Source organism: Pelecanus crispus, chromosome 4 (genome assembly GCF_030463565.1).
Source record: "Pelecanus crispus isolate bPelCri1 chromosome 4, bPelCri1.pri, whole genome shotgun sequence".
Taxonomy (NCBI): Eukaryota; Metazoa; Chordata; class Aves; order Pelecaniformes; family Pelecanidae; genus Pelecanus; species Pelecanus crispus.
Window position 1 is genome coordinate 37272999 of NC_134646.1, and position 21231 is coordinate 37294229.

General features: G+C 36.8%; 1 protein-coding gene across 2 annotated transcripts in view; it reads right to left on the reverse strand.

The window, feature by feature from the left end:
• Nucleotides 1-21231, reverse strand: part of FBXW7 (F-box and WD repeat domain containing 7) — a 108422-nt gene that overhangs the window by 71918 nt on the left and 15273 nt on the right. Inside the window, exon 1 of one of the 2 annotated variants that reach the window (XM_075709277.1) lies at nt 14794-14940. The exons of the other annotated variant lie outside the window; for it this stretch is intronic. Coding sequence (XP_075565392.1) covers nt 14794-14940 — 147 coding nt within the window. Of the gene's footprint in view, nt 1-14793; nt 14941-21231 lie in introns of those variants that run through there. 2 annotated transcript variants of the gene reach the window in all.

Consider the following 21231-nt stretch of genomic DNA (forward strand, 5'->3'; position numbering starts at 1 on the left):
GTGGCACTGCTGGGCTTTCTCCACCCTGTGATAACTACAATATTGCTAAACAGTCTCTCAATTTGAAGCATCTGCCAAAGAAACAGAAAATGCCATTTCCCTTCAACCGTTACAAAGAAACTAAATCACTGCATTAAGACCACACAAAGTACAGCTCAAGTTGCATCTGTAGGTAAGCTGAATCTCTCAATTTTTTATTTAGGGTAATCTACCAAATGCTCCTGACCACTTCCAGTTTTGCTTTCATGTGAGAATCAGATTTAGGGATTTTTGTATTTTTATGAAGATAAACACGGCTGTAAATCAGAGCTCAAACACTCTCATTCATAAATGATAAAAAAATAACATTTTACACTTTAAATGCAGTGGTGATTTTTCAACACCTAATGAACTTTGTTTATAAAGTAGTGCCCTCAAATTCTTTTTTCAGAGACTCTCTATGCAGCCGTGTTTCATCCTCCTGCCTACACCTTCTGTTACCTCCATACGGAAAAAGTGTCCTTCTCTAAATCTTGATCAAATGAAAACTAACTATTTGGACCCAGTGAGGTAAACACACTTTCAGAAGTAAAATTACACTTTCAGAAAAAAAATTCGTATAACCCAGAAAATTTTTCCCCATTCCAAATTAAATATATATGTATACATATATCACACAAAATAGGTTAATTTCAATTATCTTCAGTTCCATTTATATATTGAAAATTTCTTATCGTGCTTTGTAAAGAAATATATACAATTTTACTTAAAACAAGACAGCAAAATCTGAGGAAGATTTCAGTTTGAGACCATTTATTAATAAGCAAGCTGCACTGATGCAACAACTGAATTTTATGTCCACAAAACCAAACGCATTCCTAAAGCCTCACTCGTATGGAAACTTGACAGAAAAGAAAAGTAGAAAGGATCACAGGGCCTTCAAGAGGTCTCCCCTCTCAGTGGAAATTATCCTACTCCCAACACGATTAGGACAGGATGGAGTTGTCTCATCTGCCTTTGGCTTTGTGCTAGATGCCTTCTAGACTTCTAGCCTTCTAGACTAGTCAGAACATCATGAGTGTCCAGTCCTTGAAACATCTTTTCTGTATCATCTCAGAGACCTCCAACTTTTAACCTGTTGCAACCTGACACGTGGCCAGTATTCAATACAAGTATTTTTTTCCATTTTGGTTTAACAGGAAAGAAACCACTCCTGCTTTTCCAAGTCAAGCATGGAAAGACAGGGGTTCTGTTTGCAGGTTTGGACACTATGACAGCAGTCATCCATGAGGTGAAAGAAACAAGGAAAGGAAGGACATAAGCAAGATTACCTTAGTTTCCAGATTTGTTTATAAAGCTACTGCTTAGAACCACACCTTGGTTCTTGTCTCCCCTCTTGTGTGTACAGAATAGAAACTGCATACTGAAGGTAAGCTGGGAAAAATAACAATGAAATAAAAAATTCTAAGACATGAAGGGCAAAGGACTGGAGAAAGAAAAAAGTTTCCTTAATTATAATACATTAGAAGGCAATATGCAAGGTTTTTCCCTTTTAATATTTTTCTTACTGAAAACTAAGCTCTTGTTTATCCTGGAAAAATTCTGATTACTTTATAGCTACAATATAAGACAATATAAAGAGAAAGAAAAATGAAAAAGGAAGAACTTAAGGTTTGTTCTGCTGGATAGTAGTAGTAAATTTGCTAATTTGTCTATTTGTGAAAACCCTTAATGAAGGCACACCTAAAACTGGCCAAAGCCTTTGTATTTGATACGGTTTTTGGTATGTCTGTGATAGATACGCATAATCAAGGGCAGAGTCTTACGAAGCAGCACTGCTGCTACTTATTGGCAAGAAGCTAGAGGAAATCTTAAAACTCTCCCTGAAAAAGCAGCATCTATATCTGTGTATGTATTCTGAGGATTGTTATTAAGTAGTATTAGATAACGAGATGCTATGAATCCCCAATTCTGAATGGAAGAAAAAAGGAAGCAATTACCTACTAGCTTTATTATTGCATGCTACGGAATGAAAATTATATATTGTATTTTAAGAATAGAGCATGAAGTTCACAAGCACTGTCAAACGAATTCAGAAGTTCAGAAAGGTTTTTAGCATATTTATAAGTAGCAACTGACATTCTTGTAGAAATACAAAGATGGTTGCATATATTAGGTTTTTAATAGGGCAACAGCTTTGTGATCTGTGTCATTACATGCTTTGGAATGCCACATCCAATATCAGGCACTCCGATTCTTCAAAGACAACATACATTTGTATGTTCTCTCTACTGGAATGCATACTGATTTTTTGTTCTTCGAGAGAAAATTAAAAAAAGCTTATTGATAATGCTGAGCTAATTTAAAGACTGGAATGAAATAGTTGGACAATACTCTCTTAAGGTACATACAATACAGAGAGGGCCACATTTGGGAAAAAAAAAGACCATTTATTCAATTGCTTTCACGTTGTTGGCCTCTTTGCAGCAGTAATTATTTTTCCCATTAATTTCAGTATTTGTTTTATAAAATTAAATTGGAAACATCTATAAAGGAATACAGTTTCTTCGAAGTCGCAATGTTTGCATTTAATTCCCTTTCCTCACCACCTCCTCCTTCTCCCCCAAATTTGTCTCCTAGTAAGCTAAAAAAAAACCCAAAAGCAATACTTCAGGCTTTCAACAGTTTAGTCTCAAGACTCCACAGAATATTCATTCCCCATATGTCCACATACTATCAAAACATGAACTATTTCTCAAAACTCTGTAAAGAGCTTAAAACTCATCGTAAAGAGAGATCAAAGCTTCAAATTTGTGCTACATTACAGGAATAAAGAAAAAATGGACCAGGAACAAAGTGCGTTCCCTACGTCGCCTCACGGCAAGGAATTTCTTGCATGAAAATGCACAAATAGGTGTTCTGACTTCATGGTTCTGAAGGCTAAGCAAGAAGGTAGAATGACTCTAAGATACAGGCAATCTGAAATTAAAATTACAGTGGAAAATAGTTTAAATGACATTTAAAACTACTACTTAGTGTACTTCTTTATTTTTCAGTAATTCTGTCTTATGTTTCATCCCACTGAGGTTTGATTTGTGTCAACACAAGTACCTTTGCAAAAAGGATTCTATTCCCCTCCTTCCAAATACATAAATATACAAATACTGTACATTATGCATACACTCATTAAACTATGTAAAAAAATATACACATTTCGGTGTTTATATCATGGAGATTACAGTTCTCTCTTCATAGAGAAGACAGTTCGAGGTTTTTTGCTCACTAACATTGTTCATGCTGAAGCAGTGCAAATCTGAATTACAAATCTTAAAATCACCAAGAAAATACAAGGCCTTAGGGACAATTATTAAATAACATGTCTCAATTTTTATATCAACATACATACGCAAACGACAGACAATGCTAAGAGCAAATAAACACTGATGTCTCTTGAGAGATTAGTTTTATTAGGCTCGCAGTACCTATTATGACTGGGTAACTATGTCTGAATAACCTCAGGGGACATAAATTGTCCACTGAAGCCCAAAGAATATGCTGAAAATTTTCAGCAATTATGAATTCATATGGTCTACATGTCCAATACAAGGAGCCGCCAATGTTACCTGTTTCTATAAATTAGGTCCCCCAACTCAGAAGGGCACTCCAAATTAGTGGAGAGAGGTGCAAATCATGTTTTTTAATGTTCCTGCACTTTAGCGACCAGTGAGAATTTTTACTGCAGGTTTCCCTCTGTATCAGGAAGAGAGAAAGAGAGAAGTCAGGGTGGGTGGGTGAGTGTGTGTGTGGGCTGGGGCGGGGCGGGGGGGGGGGGGGCAGGGAGGGTGAGGGTTTCTACACCCACCTCTCCTCACTGCCATGTTTTCAGGAATTAATTAATTCCCTGAGGATGTCTTGGATGTCTTCAAGCATTTACTTGCTCCGCACACCAGAAAGAATAGGTCACTTCTGATACAAGCTCTTCCTAAATTGAGAAAAGTAAGGCTGGACCTGCTAAACGCGGCCATAAACAGACAAATATGCAGTATTTCTGGACATCTAAAACATTCATTTGTGTGCTCAAATTAAAATGGGCCAGCACTTCAGAACAGGAAACTATTTCCTCTTGACCCTCTCAAAAGTTTGGATGCCTTCTCAGAAATCCCAAGACTGGCGCAGGGCTTAGTACTGTGCCTGCAAGACAGCTGCATCTGGATACAACCCTTCATGGGAATGCACAGGACAAAGCAAGGAAGACAGGTTGAACAGATGTAATAAACTGAGGTGGTGCCAAGTCCAGAATGTGATCCACGTTAATCAGATGCTCCAAAGGAATTTCACTCAGTAAGGCAGCACAATATGCAGGCCATTTGGCAAGCTAACTTTACTTATGCCAACAGATCTCATGGAAGCCCACGATCACTCACACAGCTTGGTACCAGGCAGCTCAATCTGCCTCCTCTTCTTCTGGGAGGGAATGGCTACAACTCACTGAAGTTTTTCCCCCATGATGACCAGCTCTTTATGCAACAAGAAAACAGAAGCAGAGAAGCAACTAAAAGACGTTTTCAGCAAACTAATTTTACAATTAAATGGAATAATTCCAACAAAATTATAACAAACTTTCTCTAACCCACGAGGGGGGAAGGGTGTCTTAAAAAACATCAACAAACCAACCCTAAAATGAAACTACTTTTGCAATTTTAATCCACATTAATATTACATACGAATTAGGCACTGACCAAAATAGCTGCTGTTATTATTCTAATCCATTTTCTTTCTAAAGTGAAAAAGTACTGCTATGGACATACGTCCTTAATAAATCCAGAAATTAATTTCAGCCCTCACATTAATTGCAATTAGTGTCAAATTTTTATACTGCAAAGTGACCTCAACACATAATGATATTTCAAACCTGACGAGAAAACTAACAATTTCTATCACAAGCAATTTTATACCATTAGATAAATCTCAGTCAGAAATAGCACAGACACCATAGATCCTGCCATAGGCTAAAGGGATGATGTAGCTTCGCTTTCTCTAATTTGTATGATTAGTTTTTTGCCATGTGCAGTGTCTGTTAGATAATCTTACTTATTTCTTGCATCAGTGTGAATAGAAACTGCAAGAAAGTGGCAAACTTACATGTCTAATACATGAAACAAACAGAAGATTATTATTGTTTAAAACAAACACATTCCTCCCAAAAAAGAAAGGTGCACAAGCATCTATTCTGGATGCTATTCAAGAGAAGAGAATTGGTACCAGCCATGAGAGTTTATTATCTGCCTGGAGATAATAAAGCAAGGGTAAGAAGTGGAAATTGATGTACATGTAATATTTTAATACTTAATTTATTATACTTAAACCTAAATGCTTGTATTTTAAAAATTAATTCATAGATGCTGTAGCAGCTGTATTTTTATATTTCTTCAACCTGATGGCTTATCTGGTTCAATTAGGAAATATTAGACTAGCCAGCTACAGATAATTCCTCGTTTCATTAAAGGAGGTGCGTGGGCAGGAAGGGCTTCCCAGAACTGCACGCAGCATAAGCGGAGAGGCAAAGGACAGGAACACTGTGGGTGTAAAAAGGCAGGAAAGAAAAGCGATGCTTTAGAAAAGCTATGTGGACAGAACAGGCACTAGACAGTAGAGGACTTCTTTGATAGCTTGGTATCTAGACAGGATTTGGAGAAGGGGAGGCAAAAGAAGGGAAGAGTGCGAGACCATGAAGAAATTCATGGTAAGAATTCAGTCTGAAATTTCACTGACAACGAACCACAGGAGAAATGCAAGATGGAATGTAGTAGTGCTGCAAATATGTTAAAATTGCAAACATTCTTGCCAGCTGCTGCTGTTATCATGAGAAGTAATCTTGTGTTAGGGTTTATTAATAGCAACATGCTTTGGAAGAGACTGCCATTTGTACTTACAGAACACTGTATCATGCAGATTGACTTAGAGCAACAAAATATTAACTGTTTAAGTATAGTAGTAAGTCTACCTATACACAGGGTAAGTAGGGGAAAAAAATGGCGCTAAACCCATACCCAAAATACCTTTGTAGGACCTCCTCTGCTGTTCTTTCTCAATTTTCAGAAGGTAAAATTCTGTTGGGAGAGTGTCCTTAGAAAGAGAGCAGTATAGCATCACCGACAGGCTCCTGGCCGATGAGCCAAGGAACAATTTTCTGTTTCCAGCAGCTAACAACACATTTTGTTTCTATTCCCATTTTGTCTTCTGTCTTTCATCTCTGCAAGCAGTAAGCTCCCTCTGCAGGGACAATTTTGCATACAGCATTTAGGACACTTATTATAATATGAATAGTAATATTTGTAAATAAAAGTATGCTTTTTAAACCCATGTCTGTATATATAAATGGGGGCATCCAAATCATGAGGAAAGATCCCACACTATACCATGTAAAAGCAGTGTGCTGCAACCTGTTACCTTCATTATACACTACCTACATTATAAGCTGAAATATATGCTGACTAAAAAAAGCTGGAGTCAAATGCCATTTTAGAAATTCCATAGGAAGGTACACATATTAAAATATCTGGTCTCAAATTTGCACATATTTACATATTACAGATTCCTAAAATAAGTCTTTTACCTACCTGAGCCTTCTACATACAAGTTGCTGCTTTTTCACATTTTACAAATAAAATTCTACTACCTTGCATATGCAAAGCAATGCAGCATATACAAGCTTAATAAACTGTCTGAAATAATGAACCATCTGAAACAGAGAGGAGAGAAAGAAGCATGTTTTACTAATTACAACACAAAATGTTTGCTGTCTTTGCCACATTACTATACTATTCCCTGTAAAACAAAAACAATTCCCTAGCTCACAAAGAAGTTTAATACATTAGCATTTACCAAGTGTTATGGGCTCCTTTGATACTAAGTATAAAGTAAGTTCAGTTAAGGAAGTTATTGCTAAACTCAGATAATTCATAAGGGAAGAACATATATATAAGAATATATTTAGACTTTTAGTATCATTTTTGCATTTTAACTCATTCTTCTTCTCTCCTCCCTTTATCAATCACTTTAGGGTCAGCGGAGCTCTGGTGGTCTTGCAATATATTAGAATTTGATCTACGAAACAAATGAAAAACACTGCACACACAAATCTTAAAATGTTTTGCCTGCTACTTCAAAATGTTACGGTAGTAGCAAAGTTATTAAAAACAGATTTACTGTATCAACTTCTCGCATAGGATCAACATTTTCATATGACATACATAACCAGAACTTCTCTTTCACAAACATGTGTATTTGTAGCATATTAAAAATGTAGTAGTTTGCAATTATCATCTGAATTTTTAAGAAAAACCATTACCCTACTTCATGGATTGTGCATTGTAATATTAAAATCATGTCCATTTATTTGAGAGCCAAGTAACTAGAGAAGTTTTTCTGAAATGTGATCAAACTGCACATGACTACACAAATGATCTGCAACCATCTTGATCCTCTTACCAAGAAACCTGGCAATCAAACTGGTTACTCAAAAAATATTTTAAGGAACATAACAAATCAAAAGTACAGACTTCCTTGACTAAAAATAAAGGGAAAAGTCATGTCAACTCCAGTGTTGTTTTCTTGCCTTTTCAAACAACTGAGTAACATTATAAAACACCTGAATAGAATTTAGAAAGATACTGCTGTTGTCCCTATGCAAAACTATATTTTCAAACAATTTTATCACGAAACGAAGAAGTACCAGGAGCTGGAAAGAGGGCAAAGGGAGAGAGAGGAAAAAGAGGCCCACATTTAACAGAGGAAGAATATCAGTGAGAAGCTGTGGGGAGAAAGCAGAATTAGTAGTCCAGAACTAGGAGAAGGGCGAGTGAGGTAAAGCACACCACAGCCTCAGACAGTTTGGAAGAAAAACACAAGCCGAGCAGTGAAACTAAGAATGAGATGGTATCTTCGCTCTGAGGAGTGGAACTATTTAAGCTGGCAAAACCATCATTCCCTGACAGTAATGGTTCATCACATAAGGAACAACAATCAATTCGTTGTGATAAGTGGCAGAGATCCGAGAGCAAGATGCTAATACTACAGTCCCGCTTCTGACTTGCCTGGGTGTCGTTCTAGTCCAGTTTGACTTCCACTCAAAATCTGGGGAATGCCAGAACAAAGATTGCCAGTTAAAATTAATTTGCCCTCTTTATGTTTCTGTATTAAGAAATAGTCATGACACGGCAGAGCTTTATTTCCTTACAAAGGATCCTTCCCCCATACCTGGAAAAGATCTGTTCAGGAAATGAAAATGTAGAAGGACAAAAAGTGTTTATTTAGTGAACAAGGGACTGCAAAAAGAGAAAATGGAGATTTCACGGTTAAGGCAATTAGGTTTCAAAGCAATAAATGAAGTATTTAATTACACATTTCATGAGTTCCCCCTATGGCATGATCAATCAGCAAAGAGGCAGCTGGGTCAGTTTACGGCATCACTGCTGTCACCCATTCCCTCTTTTCTTCTGCTGGATGCTATAACCTCCACAGCTTGAGACAATAAAACAGACAGACTTTAAGCAGGTAAAGAGCTTTCACAAAGTCAATCCAGCATGTTTGAATAGCTCAATATGAATAACAATAAAGGTTTCTAAAGACATCTAAACAATTGGGCACAAAGGAGTAAAATTGCCCAGGCAACCTTCCTTCTGACACCTCCTGAAGGGAAGTGACTGACTGCAGAATCGTAGTAACATGCTTTCAGCATCTGCTCCCACGCATCAGTCTGTAACAGACAGCAATGCTCATTGCACAAGAAATGGAAGTTTTAAATGCATCAAAACCGCAAAGAAAAACATTTTAGCTAGCGTTAAATACAAATGAGTTTCCGATTGCTGCTTTTATCTTGGCCAGAAATAGGTAGAACAATTTAAATATAAAAGTGTTTCTCAAAGAGTTAGTATAGTGACAGAAGATCACTGAATATTCTGGAAAAGCAGTCTCTGGGAGTGCTATGACACGTGTTGCAAAAAAAACCCAAGTGAGTTGTCAGAGGTTGTCCAAGTATTTTTGACCCAGTGCAGCAGGTTGGACTAGATATGCACAGTTTAGCTAGCAATTTTCTTTTTTCCAGGGGACACCGAGAACAGCTGTTTGAACAGCAAACTAAGTACTCCCTCCTACCAATGGCTATCTTAAGCCCAGAGTTCTGTAACACCCCAGGAAGGGAAGGGGTGGAGAAGCATACTTCTGCCTGTATCTAGTTCTACAGAGCCATAAACGCTGACTACATGTGACTGTATCCATGATTTTGAGGTTTAAAAAAAAAAAAAAAAAAAGAAGATTTTGGTATGGCTTGGCAAACCTCTTGTAAGCATAGCCAGGGAGACCACGGGGCTCTTCAGCTGAGTCAGGCTGAACCACCCCACCTCCAGCTGACCAGATAACTGAGGATCTGTCCACTTCTTTTTCCACTTCCGTGATTCCTATTTTATTCCTCCCAAGTACAGTACAGAGTCAACTGGCTTGCAAGCAAAATGAAAGAGATAATTGCAGAAAGAAGGAAAAAAAGGGTGAAGAAAGTAATTTTTAGACTGCGTCCACTCCACACTGAGAAAATAAGCGACATACTGCTTTTCTTCAAGGCTATCACCTCACTCAGGAAGAACTTTTTTTCCCCTTGTAAGAGGGGGAATGGCATGGGAAAAGCAGATTCAGAGTGGAGATACTGCAAAAAAAGAGAGGAAACAGTTCATTATTCAAGATTATTTATCTTCTAAAAGGATTTACCCTCTAGGCAGAGTGTTACACAAGACTGTCTTGCTCATTTCTGTAACTTTTCAGTATTCCTTTCTTTACACTCAAAACCATCTGCCTTTTCAGTTAACTTCCTTCTGCTGGACCTCTGAAGTACTTCTGTTTCATTCCAAAGATCTTCCAAAACTGAAACTCCAAAAATAATAAAAGCAAGAAAACAAACACTATAAATTTTAAGTTTACAAATGAAAAGTAAAACCTCTATAAGGCTGACTTTATAGTGAATATTTGGATATTCAGAGCAACGGACACAATCCTTTATGAGAAACAAGCATACGGGACAAGAACATACTTCATTTCATATAGATATGAACTGATCAGTCCATGATCTGTACTTCCATTCAGGTAACAAATTCTAATACAAACAAGGGAATTTGAAGTAAAGGCTAAGCCAGCTTCAAAAGAAAGTTACTTCTGACAGCCACTTGAAGAGGCTTCTTACCACCAGTGGCCATAATGCAAGTTCCCTGCCACGAAGCCCAGAACAAAAAGGTCTCTTGTAGAAGGTGCAGGCGTGTGGGAGTGCTCCTATTTGTCCAGTGACAGACTCTTAAGACTCCCCTAAGCTTTAAATTAAAAAATTATACACATGCGCGCGCACACGCGTATGCGCATTTTCACACATTCTTTCTTTCTGTTCTTCTGACAGTCTCTTAACCAAATTCCAAGGTAAATTTTTCTTTTTTTTTTTAAATTTTGTGTTTAAGGGGGAAATAGTTTAGTTCTTTTTCATATTACTCAGGACCTGATCCAAAGTCAGCTGAAATACAGGGAAGTGTAAGATGGGAGGATATGCCATTTCAGAGAGAGCTAAATAGTCTTTTTGTCCATTAAGTAACTTCTTACTGTCATCCATGAAATAATGTGCTGCACTCAAGCAAGAAATATGATTTGTAGCAGAAAAATTCAGGGCTACATTTCCCTGAAAAACTGAACGGATGGACTACTTGGTTACACTGGTGGCATAAGCATTTACATAGATTTGACTGACAATGAAATGGTTGTTTTGGTTGTTTTAACACAGAAATGAAGGGATAAAGAAACAAGTCCAAATAAGTGAAGTTGTTCACGCGTAAGACACATTAATATTTCAAATAAATTATTAGCATACCAGTCAACCAGAGGAAGGAAAAGGAACTGGAGCCTTGTTCCAAGTGCTCTACTGTAGTAACAAACGGACCAATACCACATGTAATACGTAAGAGCAGTGGATGCTTTTATATATAAAAAACACAGGCTGGTATATAAATCAATGCCTAAATGCTTTATCCGATGTTCACCTAACACACAACTACAACCTACAGAGGGAAGCATTTCACTGATGGACTAAGTTGATGAATTGCCAAAATTTGGTTGGATACATCTTGAGGGTGAAACATACGCACATACAGCAAAACTATTCTCACAAAACGGTACACTATAACAGAATCTTTGGTGTTTCTGAGAGTATGGGCACTGAAAATGGATACATTTATTACCTTGACTTTTCTAGCTTGAATACCACAGGGCGCACACTGAAACCCCTGCTTTATAACAATTCAGTGCTACTTTAAGCCACTTGAAATGAAGGAAAGGCTGCAAGCGAACAACTGACTTTCACAAATTCTCCAGCTTATTAGCACTGCTTAAAAGCATATATTCAATGTGATGAAATTGTTATACAGCAACCTCCAAGAGCAACAAATACTGGAATTTTCAGGAAAAAACAAGGAAAAGTAAAGAAGAAAGAAATCTATTTTTAAAGTACAGCTTTTGAAATAGTTAAGAATTGTAACAGTTCAGAAGGAAAAACACTTCTACTGTTAGCGGTTTAAGAGCAGTCTAAGGGAAAAATCACATAGTTAACTAAGAGACCAGTTTTTTGTCAACTGAAAGTATTTACCATGGCAAACAAAATACAGCACTTGATTTTGGATCATACGTGACATGCATGACTATCTCATAAGTATGTTCAATGATCAGCTGCAGTTACATCGCACTGAAGAGCTAAATGATATCTGATACCTGAAGTGTGCATTAGTTGAAAGGTATTCATTGCCTCTTCACATTATACTGCAAAATCTACTTCAGTGCCTACAGAAGATACATTAACAGCTAAAGAGGACCATGGCTATGTCTACATTTGATGATACTGCATCAATGTTTTCAGCAACAGCTTTGAAGGAATACATACATTTATTGTCTAAGTACAGTACTTTTAGAGCTATGCACTGCAGTTATTCTCAAGTGCTACACAAAGAATGCTAAGTAATACTATTTTTAACTGCATTCAGATTAGTAGTATTGCAGACAAGTGTTTTAACTACATGAGCAAACTGACAAAATGCATAAGGGCAAACTGTTAAGTTCTGTGACCATTTATAGTGCACTTCTTGATAGAAGCCCAATATAACTAATGCAGAGGATGCAGAAGCTATGAATTGTCAGCTCTCATAACGGAAGTATTTCTACTCCCAAGGATCATAGTACACATTTAAAAGATGTTTTGCTTGGTTTAATGTACAATTAAGGAGGGGAAGAAATGAGTTCAAACAAGGAGAAGGTCGATAATCTTTAAGTCAGGTCAGTGTTTAAATAGCCCAATCATACACTTGCCAGAAAAAAAGTTGGTATTGACATATTACCAACTCAGTAGCCTAGAAGCAAACTGTAGCTCATGTTCTAAAGCACATCAAGTTTGGGTCTGACCATTAGATGCTAAATAATTCAATGCATTACTTATTAAATGAAAAGACGAGTTTTAAAAAAATAAATCTAAGAGTTGCATATTCACGAAGACTTTGTGTCAGAACTCATATTTTACATGAACATACTCTTTGGTTCTTGCTATGTGTAATAAAATGATAAATCTCCATAGCAAAAGTATTGATTCTCTTATCCGTTGATATCCAAAACCATGTTGGTTTTTGTTTGTGGGGTTTTTTTTGTTTGGTTGTGGGGTTTTGGGGTTTTTTTTTTTGGGGGGGGGGGGGGAGGCAGGCTTAAATATGCAGAAATGAAAATGCAGATCTTATATGCAACCTACGTGTGTTAGAATGGAAGGAACCCAATACGGTAATCGTTATGAGTTACATGCAGTCTTTGAGTGTTGCAAGGCATGCAACTGAAGGCGGAGCTCTAATCTTTTCAACTATCAGCAGCCATCATACTGAGAATTACTAGTTTCAGAAGACAAGATAAACTTAAAGAGATTGATGATAGCTTAGCTGGTAAAACATACATTTACAGCATTTCTTAACTTCCTCCTTAGTCCTAATGCTAAAAGAAAAGTAGATGCTGAACAGCTTCTTAACCCCTCTTAGACCTAAAACCTCAGAGGCATTAAACTGACTGCTTGGATGCGGTGTCAAACAGGACAACCAAGATAAACTGTGGTCATTTTGGAACAACGCAAAGTCTTCAGAGAACTGCTTTAGAAATTATTTTTTTCATATTTGTGATAAGTTAATATGTGACCACACTTCTCATTACAGAAAATACACACAGAAAACATCAGCATTAAAGTTCCAACAGTGTAACGTATTAATATAGCCACAAAAAGACTTGTGAAATATATCTACTAAACTTATCTTCTATGCTGTATACTATGCTTTATCCAAGACAAAGGAACTAAAACTACCCAAACATATTCCAAATGCTTATTTTCAAACAGTTCTCCAATTATATAAAAAATTTGAAAGCACAGCTATTAAAATATATAGAGGGTTACTTTATCACTTTCAACCTTATGAAATGTTCCTATTCAACGTTCAAACACATATGTGTAATATCTAATTTCAGAAAAAAATACTTTTCTGAAATGCACATGATCCAATATTAAAGTCATGCGTATATATATGTTCTAATTTTTGCATTGCTGCATGTTGATACTTGTTGCTCACTTTCAACACATGCCATATAGCTTTTACGTATAAGAAACATTCTCAGACATTCAAAGCAACATAGTAAAAATAAATCAACCTTTCAAGTGTGATTTTGTCAAATTTAAATTTCATCTGTGAGTTAACTAAGTTTTTTAAAAAGGAGTATGTTGACAGTCAAGGAAAGCCAGCACGTTTACAAAAGCTGAGCTAGATTTTAAAACTTGCATCAATAAATGGAAATAGTATTTATTCAGTAGCAATAGAAAAATCAAAGTCATGTTGGGAAAATTAATTATGAAGAGCAAATTTATTTATAATTTTACTGGAAGTTCCAAAGAGTAATAAAGAAGAAAAATTAATTTTACTTTAAAGACTATGAGCTCAGCAGCATGCAAACTGAGTAACAAAATTATGTAAGTTAATTTGAAAATACTCACTTTTTATTGAAAATTGTGTATTACAGAGAGAACAGAATTTAAGAGTCTTTTTTTTTTTTTTTACTCATAAAATGTGCTTTAAGAACTACTTTATTCATATAGTTCCTGAAGCTGTAGCATAAGACCCGTGATAGCTTGTCAAGCTAGGATTGTCTATATATAAACTATATCGCAACCTCCACATAGTAACATGCTATTTTTATTTTCTGTAACAGCAAAAATGTTATCTCTATTACTGAGTTACAGAAGTATTAAAACCGTATTTTAAGAATTCTTACTAAAAACGTTTAAATATTAATTAGTTTAACACCTCTAAATTCTCTACTTTAGTATCCAACATGTGCCAATACAATTCAGAACTGCATTCAATGGATTTTACTCCAAACTATCTACGTCACCTAAAAGACTGAATAAAAGCAAAATACATATTTATGAATGCACCTATTTTGTATAGCATTTGTTTTCATCTACATGGTTTACAACTATATAAGGATCTCTGGCATGTCCCTTTAAATGAGTAATAGCTAAGACAAAATATATGGATTTTAATTAAATTAAAGCACAAGAATTATTGAAATAAATGACCTGAGGGCTCCTCTATTGCACCCGGAGTGAATAGATAATACAGATATAAGTATTTCCTCATGGAATGAATGCACCATGACAAAGCACTGAGCTACAAGCCAAGTGATCAAAACTTAGGTTTTAAAGACTTTTACACTTACCCGCCTCCGGCAGAAGGGCAGGCCCTGTGCAATGATGCTGATGCTAAATATCTTCATCACGGTTTGGTGCGGTAGAGGTTCTTTGGCACTTTTAAGATCAACAGGAACCAAGCCATGGTTGACGGCAGTTTTCCCAGGTTTGGACATTTTATTGTTCTTAATTTGCAAAGTCTACTAATAATGCAAGAACATTGCTAAAAACTTGGCTTCTAGAGTTGCATGCTTTCTTTTTTTTAAAAAAAAAAAAAAAGTTTCAGACTGGTGATTCAGCTCCCCACAGCCTGCTGCCTTTGTCTCTCAACCTTCTCCTGCCAAGTGTCCTGACCTGTCTGCTGCTCAGTGAAGTGCAAGCTATCCTAGTATAGACAGGAATTAAACTACCAAGGGGCAGGCAGACTGCTCCTGCCAGTCAAACAGCTGGTGGACCTCCCCTGCAATGTCAGAAGAGCCCTCTTCGAAAAAGAGATCCACAGACTGAAAAAGAAGAAAATCATGACTGCCAGGAGTTTTAATAGCCACAGCCACTTACACCCGCGCTTTAAAGGAAGTTTTTTTAATTTTTTTTTTTTTTTTTTTTTTATTTATGAGTTGGCATTGTGCTTTCACAGAAGGAGAATCCAAGGAGATTGCAACCTTCAGACAGTAACAGTGTTACTGCAGGATCAACTCCACCACTCTCCAGGCAGACTACTTCTGGACTTCCAATAAAATTTGACAGCAAGTGACTAAAAACCTGTTTCTCAACCACTGTCTCCACAAATATAATACATTGCTAAGTCCAAAAGTTAAAAAAGGAAACAAAAATGGAAAAAAAAAAAACCAATTGGAAAAAAATGGGAGTCCCCTAAAATGAAGATAATTGGCTTGAAACTTGCTTTTATTAAAAGTAGAGGCTATCATTGTATTTTCACCTCCATTGTGATTTTTAGCTCCTTCTTCCTGGCCCTCCTTACTTATGGACGGGTACCCCAGCCTGCACCTCCTCCCCTTTCCCTGCTGCTGTGGGGGGAGCAGCATCTGGGTGGCGTTGTCTCTAGGGATGCAATAGTACTGGAATACTCTTCCCTCTTCTGGCCATCACAGGTTTGGGTCCCAGTTTGCTCAGGCCTCCCCATCACACTGATGGGAAGGGGAAGGGTCTTCCTCTGGGAACAGCATCCCCTGAAGGCTGTGGGGAGGGCTCCGCCTACCCTTAGCAACAAACCAACTGAGGGCCATTTTTCAGGCAAAAAGTTCTTACTCCACAGAACAAAGCTAGAACAGCAATGTCTATTACTCAGATTATCCACAATTAGTTTATTTCCATTTCAAATAATTTCTTGATCAAATTAGCTTTCCTACAATACCTCTAGGTTCCCACAGTCCCTTTCCAATCCCTATAATTGGACGTTTCTTAAAAATGTATTCAAATTTTGAAAACCTTTTTGAGCAAAACTAAGTAGAAAGAGACAAAAGCCTGTGAAAATGTCTTATGAAATTGCTGATAAGAGACGCAGAAAGCCATCAAAGCCCTTGTATGAACTGAGTCAGTACAGTCCAAAACACAGTGAATAAATGACCATTAAGAAATCTTACAAGTCCCTGTATGCACAACCCAAAGATAATTAACTGTATAATTATGTGAGGGCAAAAGAGGGAGTGTAGTAATGCTTTCACGCCTGAAGCACAACACTGTAACTTGACAAAAGACAGCATTAAAATATGCCTGTATTAGCATCTCCACTTAGTCCTTTGTTTCCCCTTCAAAAAGCCAAGTTGTAAGCATGTCTCACTTGCATATAGAAGGCCTGCCCTGACCAAACATTTGCTTGTTGAATGCTTTTTACAGGAAAAAAACCCCAAACACCCACACCACTATAAAAATCTCTAATGTTTCATTGAGTATACATACATTACAGTAAGCATTCACTTAACAAAATATCTCTCAAACAAACAAAAAATCCGTATTTCTTTACAGATGTTGCATACAGAAATGCTGTGATAGAATGCTGGGTAGCACAGTATTTTCATGCACTGACACCCCCCCGCCACCATTACATTCAAACGCTGTTCTAAAGCACATTTAGACATACATCTTCTCCTAAAAGACCCTTTTACATTTCCTTCTTTGTACTTCATCCTATAAACTCCAAAAAACAGTTTACCATTAGCCTGTACTCAACAGCAATATCATGAGATCACAGTTTATAGCTTCATTCTGAATTACTTCATATTTTATACAACAAATATTAGGCTTTCACTTGGCTGGAAGACTTTGGCAATGTGTCTTGGGATCTCATTTTCACTCAAATAAGAAAACTTCACTGAAGTACTCCAAAGAGTGAGAAAAAGTAGCCTTTTGTTTCTACTTTGGATAACTAAAGTGAAGAACAGAACCAAAAACTCAAAAGAGATCAACTCACGTATCTCTATTGATGTATCAAAAAGAAGCAAAAGGACAAAGTTTTCCATTTTTGATGTACCGGTCACTGTCTCGTTCCAAAGTGGGAAGTTTACAAAAATGTATTTATATTAATATAATTTGAGATTTGAATAGTATGTATGTAACAAAACAAGATCAGATACAGTATTTCATACAAAGCAAACCTCAGATTCTATTTTAATAAATACTCAATATTTCATTTAATTGCATAGAGAAATGTCTGTGTGTGTGTGTGTGCGCTAAAAGAAACTGCTGAAATAAACTCAGGTTTAAAAGATTATTTCATTGGGCAATTGCTGAAAGAAGAATTTGACAGTGTGGCAGATCACTATTATAGTACCAACTGTTATTAGTTGATATCAGAGCCTAGCATCTTACTACTTTACAGGCTTAGGTGTTGTTTCCCCCCCCCCCCCCCTTTTTTTTTTAATATTAGCTCATAACCAAAGTGCAAAACAGGAACATAACTTGGCCCATTTACAGATTTACATACAATTGGGGAGCAGACAAGATTGAAGCATGGCATTCTCCAAGCACCGCTCACAGCGCAAGTCTCCAGTCGCAGGTTATTCTCACACCTCTGAAAAGACAAAACTCTGATTGTCAGCCCTTCTTCTTTTGTGGTTTGAGATAAAAGACCCAACACTACATTAGTTTTTGCTCAGGAACTACCAAACTATTCTAGCGCAATTGCACAGGGACACACTTCTAGCTAAAAAAAAAAAGTGTATCATGTTCACATTCAGCATAGTCCCCTTTCTAAGTGGATAAAGCCAAAGCAAAATAAGGCTTTTTTTTTGTCTCATATGAAATTACAATGCTAGATTTCACACTTTACCATAGCAATAAGGAAAAGCTTCAGTTTTTATCTCTGCCTACTTTTTCCCCCTTTTTTATCATCGTCTCCCAGAAAACACACTTGCACTAGCAGATGAGATCTTGTTGGCCTAATTCTATTTCCATGTTATCATCATTTCTTTTTAGTCTTATATTTGCTACACATTACTGACTGTAGGTATTATTGTCTTACAGTAATGTTTAAAGGCCCCAAGCTATGCTGGACAGCTATAAACATTTAATAAGTTAAAGTCTTTAGCCTGAAAATACAACACAGTCTAATTTAAGCAGTAAGAGGGTGTAACAGGAAGACAAAAATGGAGAGGGCTGGCTATCTTACAAGTGTCAGGAATATATTGCATGTAGTAGGTATCACTTGTTTTTGTATCTACTACACATATAATTCTAATTTAAGCTCTAAATGTAAAGTGTAGAGCGTCACTCTGTTGCTTTTTTCTTTAAGAGTGTGTACTTTTTGTATTATACAGGGTGAGAACATGTATAAACTTGACAAATGTGAAACTATGAAAAATGAGCTTTAATGCTTTGTAATACATTTCTCTAACGTCCTGTTTCTAAATAAAGTGGGCCTGATTTCCAATGATGCTCTTTTTAAGTGCCTGCCTGTCATTTTAATCAGAAGATCACGTCTGAAATCCAATCACTTTATTTAGATGTATAAAAGTGCCTGAAAACTTGAGTTTGAAAATACTCATTTGAGATCATCATGGACTATTAACTGTAAACATAAGAATCCAGAAGACTCCTCTTTCTTTTTTGGCCAGTCCAGTGAAGAGATGTCTTTGTAAAATGAAAGCATGTAGTAAGCAGCAATAATTTTTATACCTTCCAGTCAGAGTAATTCAAAGTGATCCTGTAGCAGAGCTTTTTAGGAGCTGTTTACCAGAAGGCAAATGTTACAAAATTAACTAGCTCATTCAGTATACTTCACTCAGGAAGGCCGTGGTTTTAAGACATGGCTCTAAGAATTTATCCCAACAACGAAAACCAGCTTACCCAAACTTTAGAGAATCTTCTCTTAGAGCTGACAATTGTTTTGCATAGTAACATTACTGGAAAAAAAGAAACAAATTCATGACATTTTAATATAGTGATGGAACAGTACAAGACCTAGAGAGACCTAAATGAAGTACTTCCAAGTACAGGAAGATTACAATGCAGAAAGCAGAACCCCAGACAATTTTTCCACAGTTCTTAACATTGGTGAACAGCTGCCCTCAAATGGATAAAGCAGAGCACTGCAACATTTATTTAAGAGTCACCTGAAAATAATAGTAGCAAAATGATCCTTTGAATATATTTGATAATATACTTCCTAAATAACATCTTTAGTAAGCTCTGCGTAGCTGTAGTATGCAGAACGCGCTGTAATTTACATTATATACAAGCCTTATTGCTCTTGTGATATTCACACTGGTCCCTGCCCATGTGCAGAAAGAGCAAGAACCTTTGCAAAGCTAAGTCTATACTACGCTAGTAACTACTCTTATATAGCGACTGTGGTCCCAAGTTTATTTATGTGAGGGATTTCTAATACCGGTATACAAATAGTTCCCAAATGATACACTGCATAGTAGTCTGTTTTGTACAGGCAAACAAATAAGCCGTATAGAAAAAAGGCACTGCTGTACAAAACTAACTGCACTGTATTAGTGGTGCTGCAAAGAAGAGACTATTGCTTTAAGGAGTCTCTACTGTATCCAAGTTTACCCAATACAAAAATCTGCATGTATAAGAAAACATAACCAAACATAATGACCCAGACCCCTAAAGAGGGTATGGAGGGAATCAATGCAGAGGATCATTTTGATCTCATTTAGATCAGAATTTCCTAAAAAATGTACACTTGAATAGTATGCACAAGTGGCAAAACTACTAGTAAAATGTGTGAACTGATGGCTTTCTCTGTACTTCATGGAAAAAAACCCAAAGGCAGACCTGTTGTACCACAAGCAACACAACAAATGAAGCCTGGCTCCAGACGAGATTGTCATGCCAGTGCAAATTGTGCTTGAATTATACTATGGCTTCTCCAAGGCCTTATGGTCCCAAAATGTCAGGGGACCTACATGGAAGACTCATTCTGAACAGTCCAGACATAGCAAAGCTTTATTTCAGGCTTATGCCTTACTATGAGTTTGGACTTATAAATGGCTTCTGTGGTGTAAAGTAAGGAACAAACATCAACTGAACCTGTTTAGATGGTCAGAGCAAAACCCAGTTCCACAACGATTCAATGATGTCTAACCAGGTGATGGTCACCCTGTAGACTTCTTCCTCAGCAGACGCATTAATAAGTCTCTCCCTTTCCTACCTACTGTCTAGTTACCTGGAAAACTTGTGTAACCTTAATCTCTCTCTTTGTCAAATTGGGTGAAAATTAGTCAAGAGATGCATAAGCTCTTGAAAGGAAGACAGACAATGACAGGCAGATGTCTCAACTGCACAAGCTTTGTCTTCGTTGGCAACAAAGCTTAAAAACATACTGAAGAAGAATCCAGATTTTCTTAACTTGGACTCAACTCAGATGACAGTTCCTGGTTATAATTCTGGCTCTGGAATCATATTTGAGGTATGGCCATTAATAACTACTGTGATGTAAGAGGTTGGCACCTAAGAGAAAAAAGCTACTTAAAAATTTTTGCCGTGAAAGGACAAGAAGGAGATACGCCTTTTGCAGCTGCTGGTAGAAGATGATACAACTTGTGTGATGCTCCTATACTGAAAAAAATTATAAAGGTTCAAAGAAATATAGATAAGGATGATGGTTATACTGCTGTCTGGCAAAATACTTCACACACCACAAAATAGCATTCTGCAGAAATCCACTAGTAGAGGCCAAGGAAGATATGAAATACCAAGTATATCAACAAAGGGGAAATCATCAGATAAACATATCTACTAGACATTTTTCATGCCTATGTGCATGCTCATATCTGTTTAAGCATCCTGGTATCTAAGCATGAGTGCATGGAAAAAATGAAATCATACTCAAATTTGACCTACTGCGTTTTAATACTCACGTATAGCATTTAACTACACTAGCCTTGCCCGCTGTGGAACCAATAGCAAGGGTTCACCAGTTTCAGTTTCTAATTGCGACCACCGATAGAAGTGAGTTTGAATGACTGTCAGTAAAAATGAACAGATCTCCATTG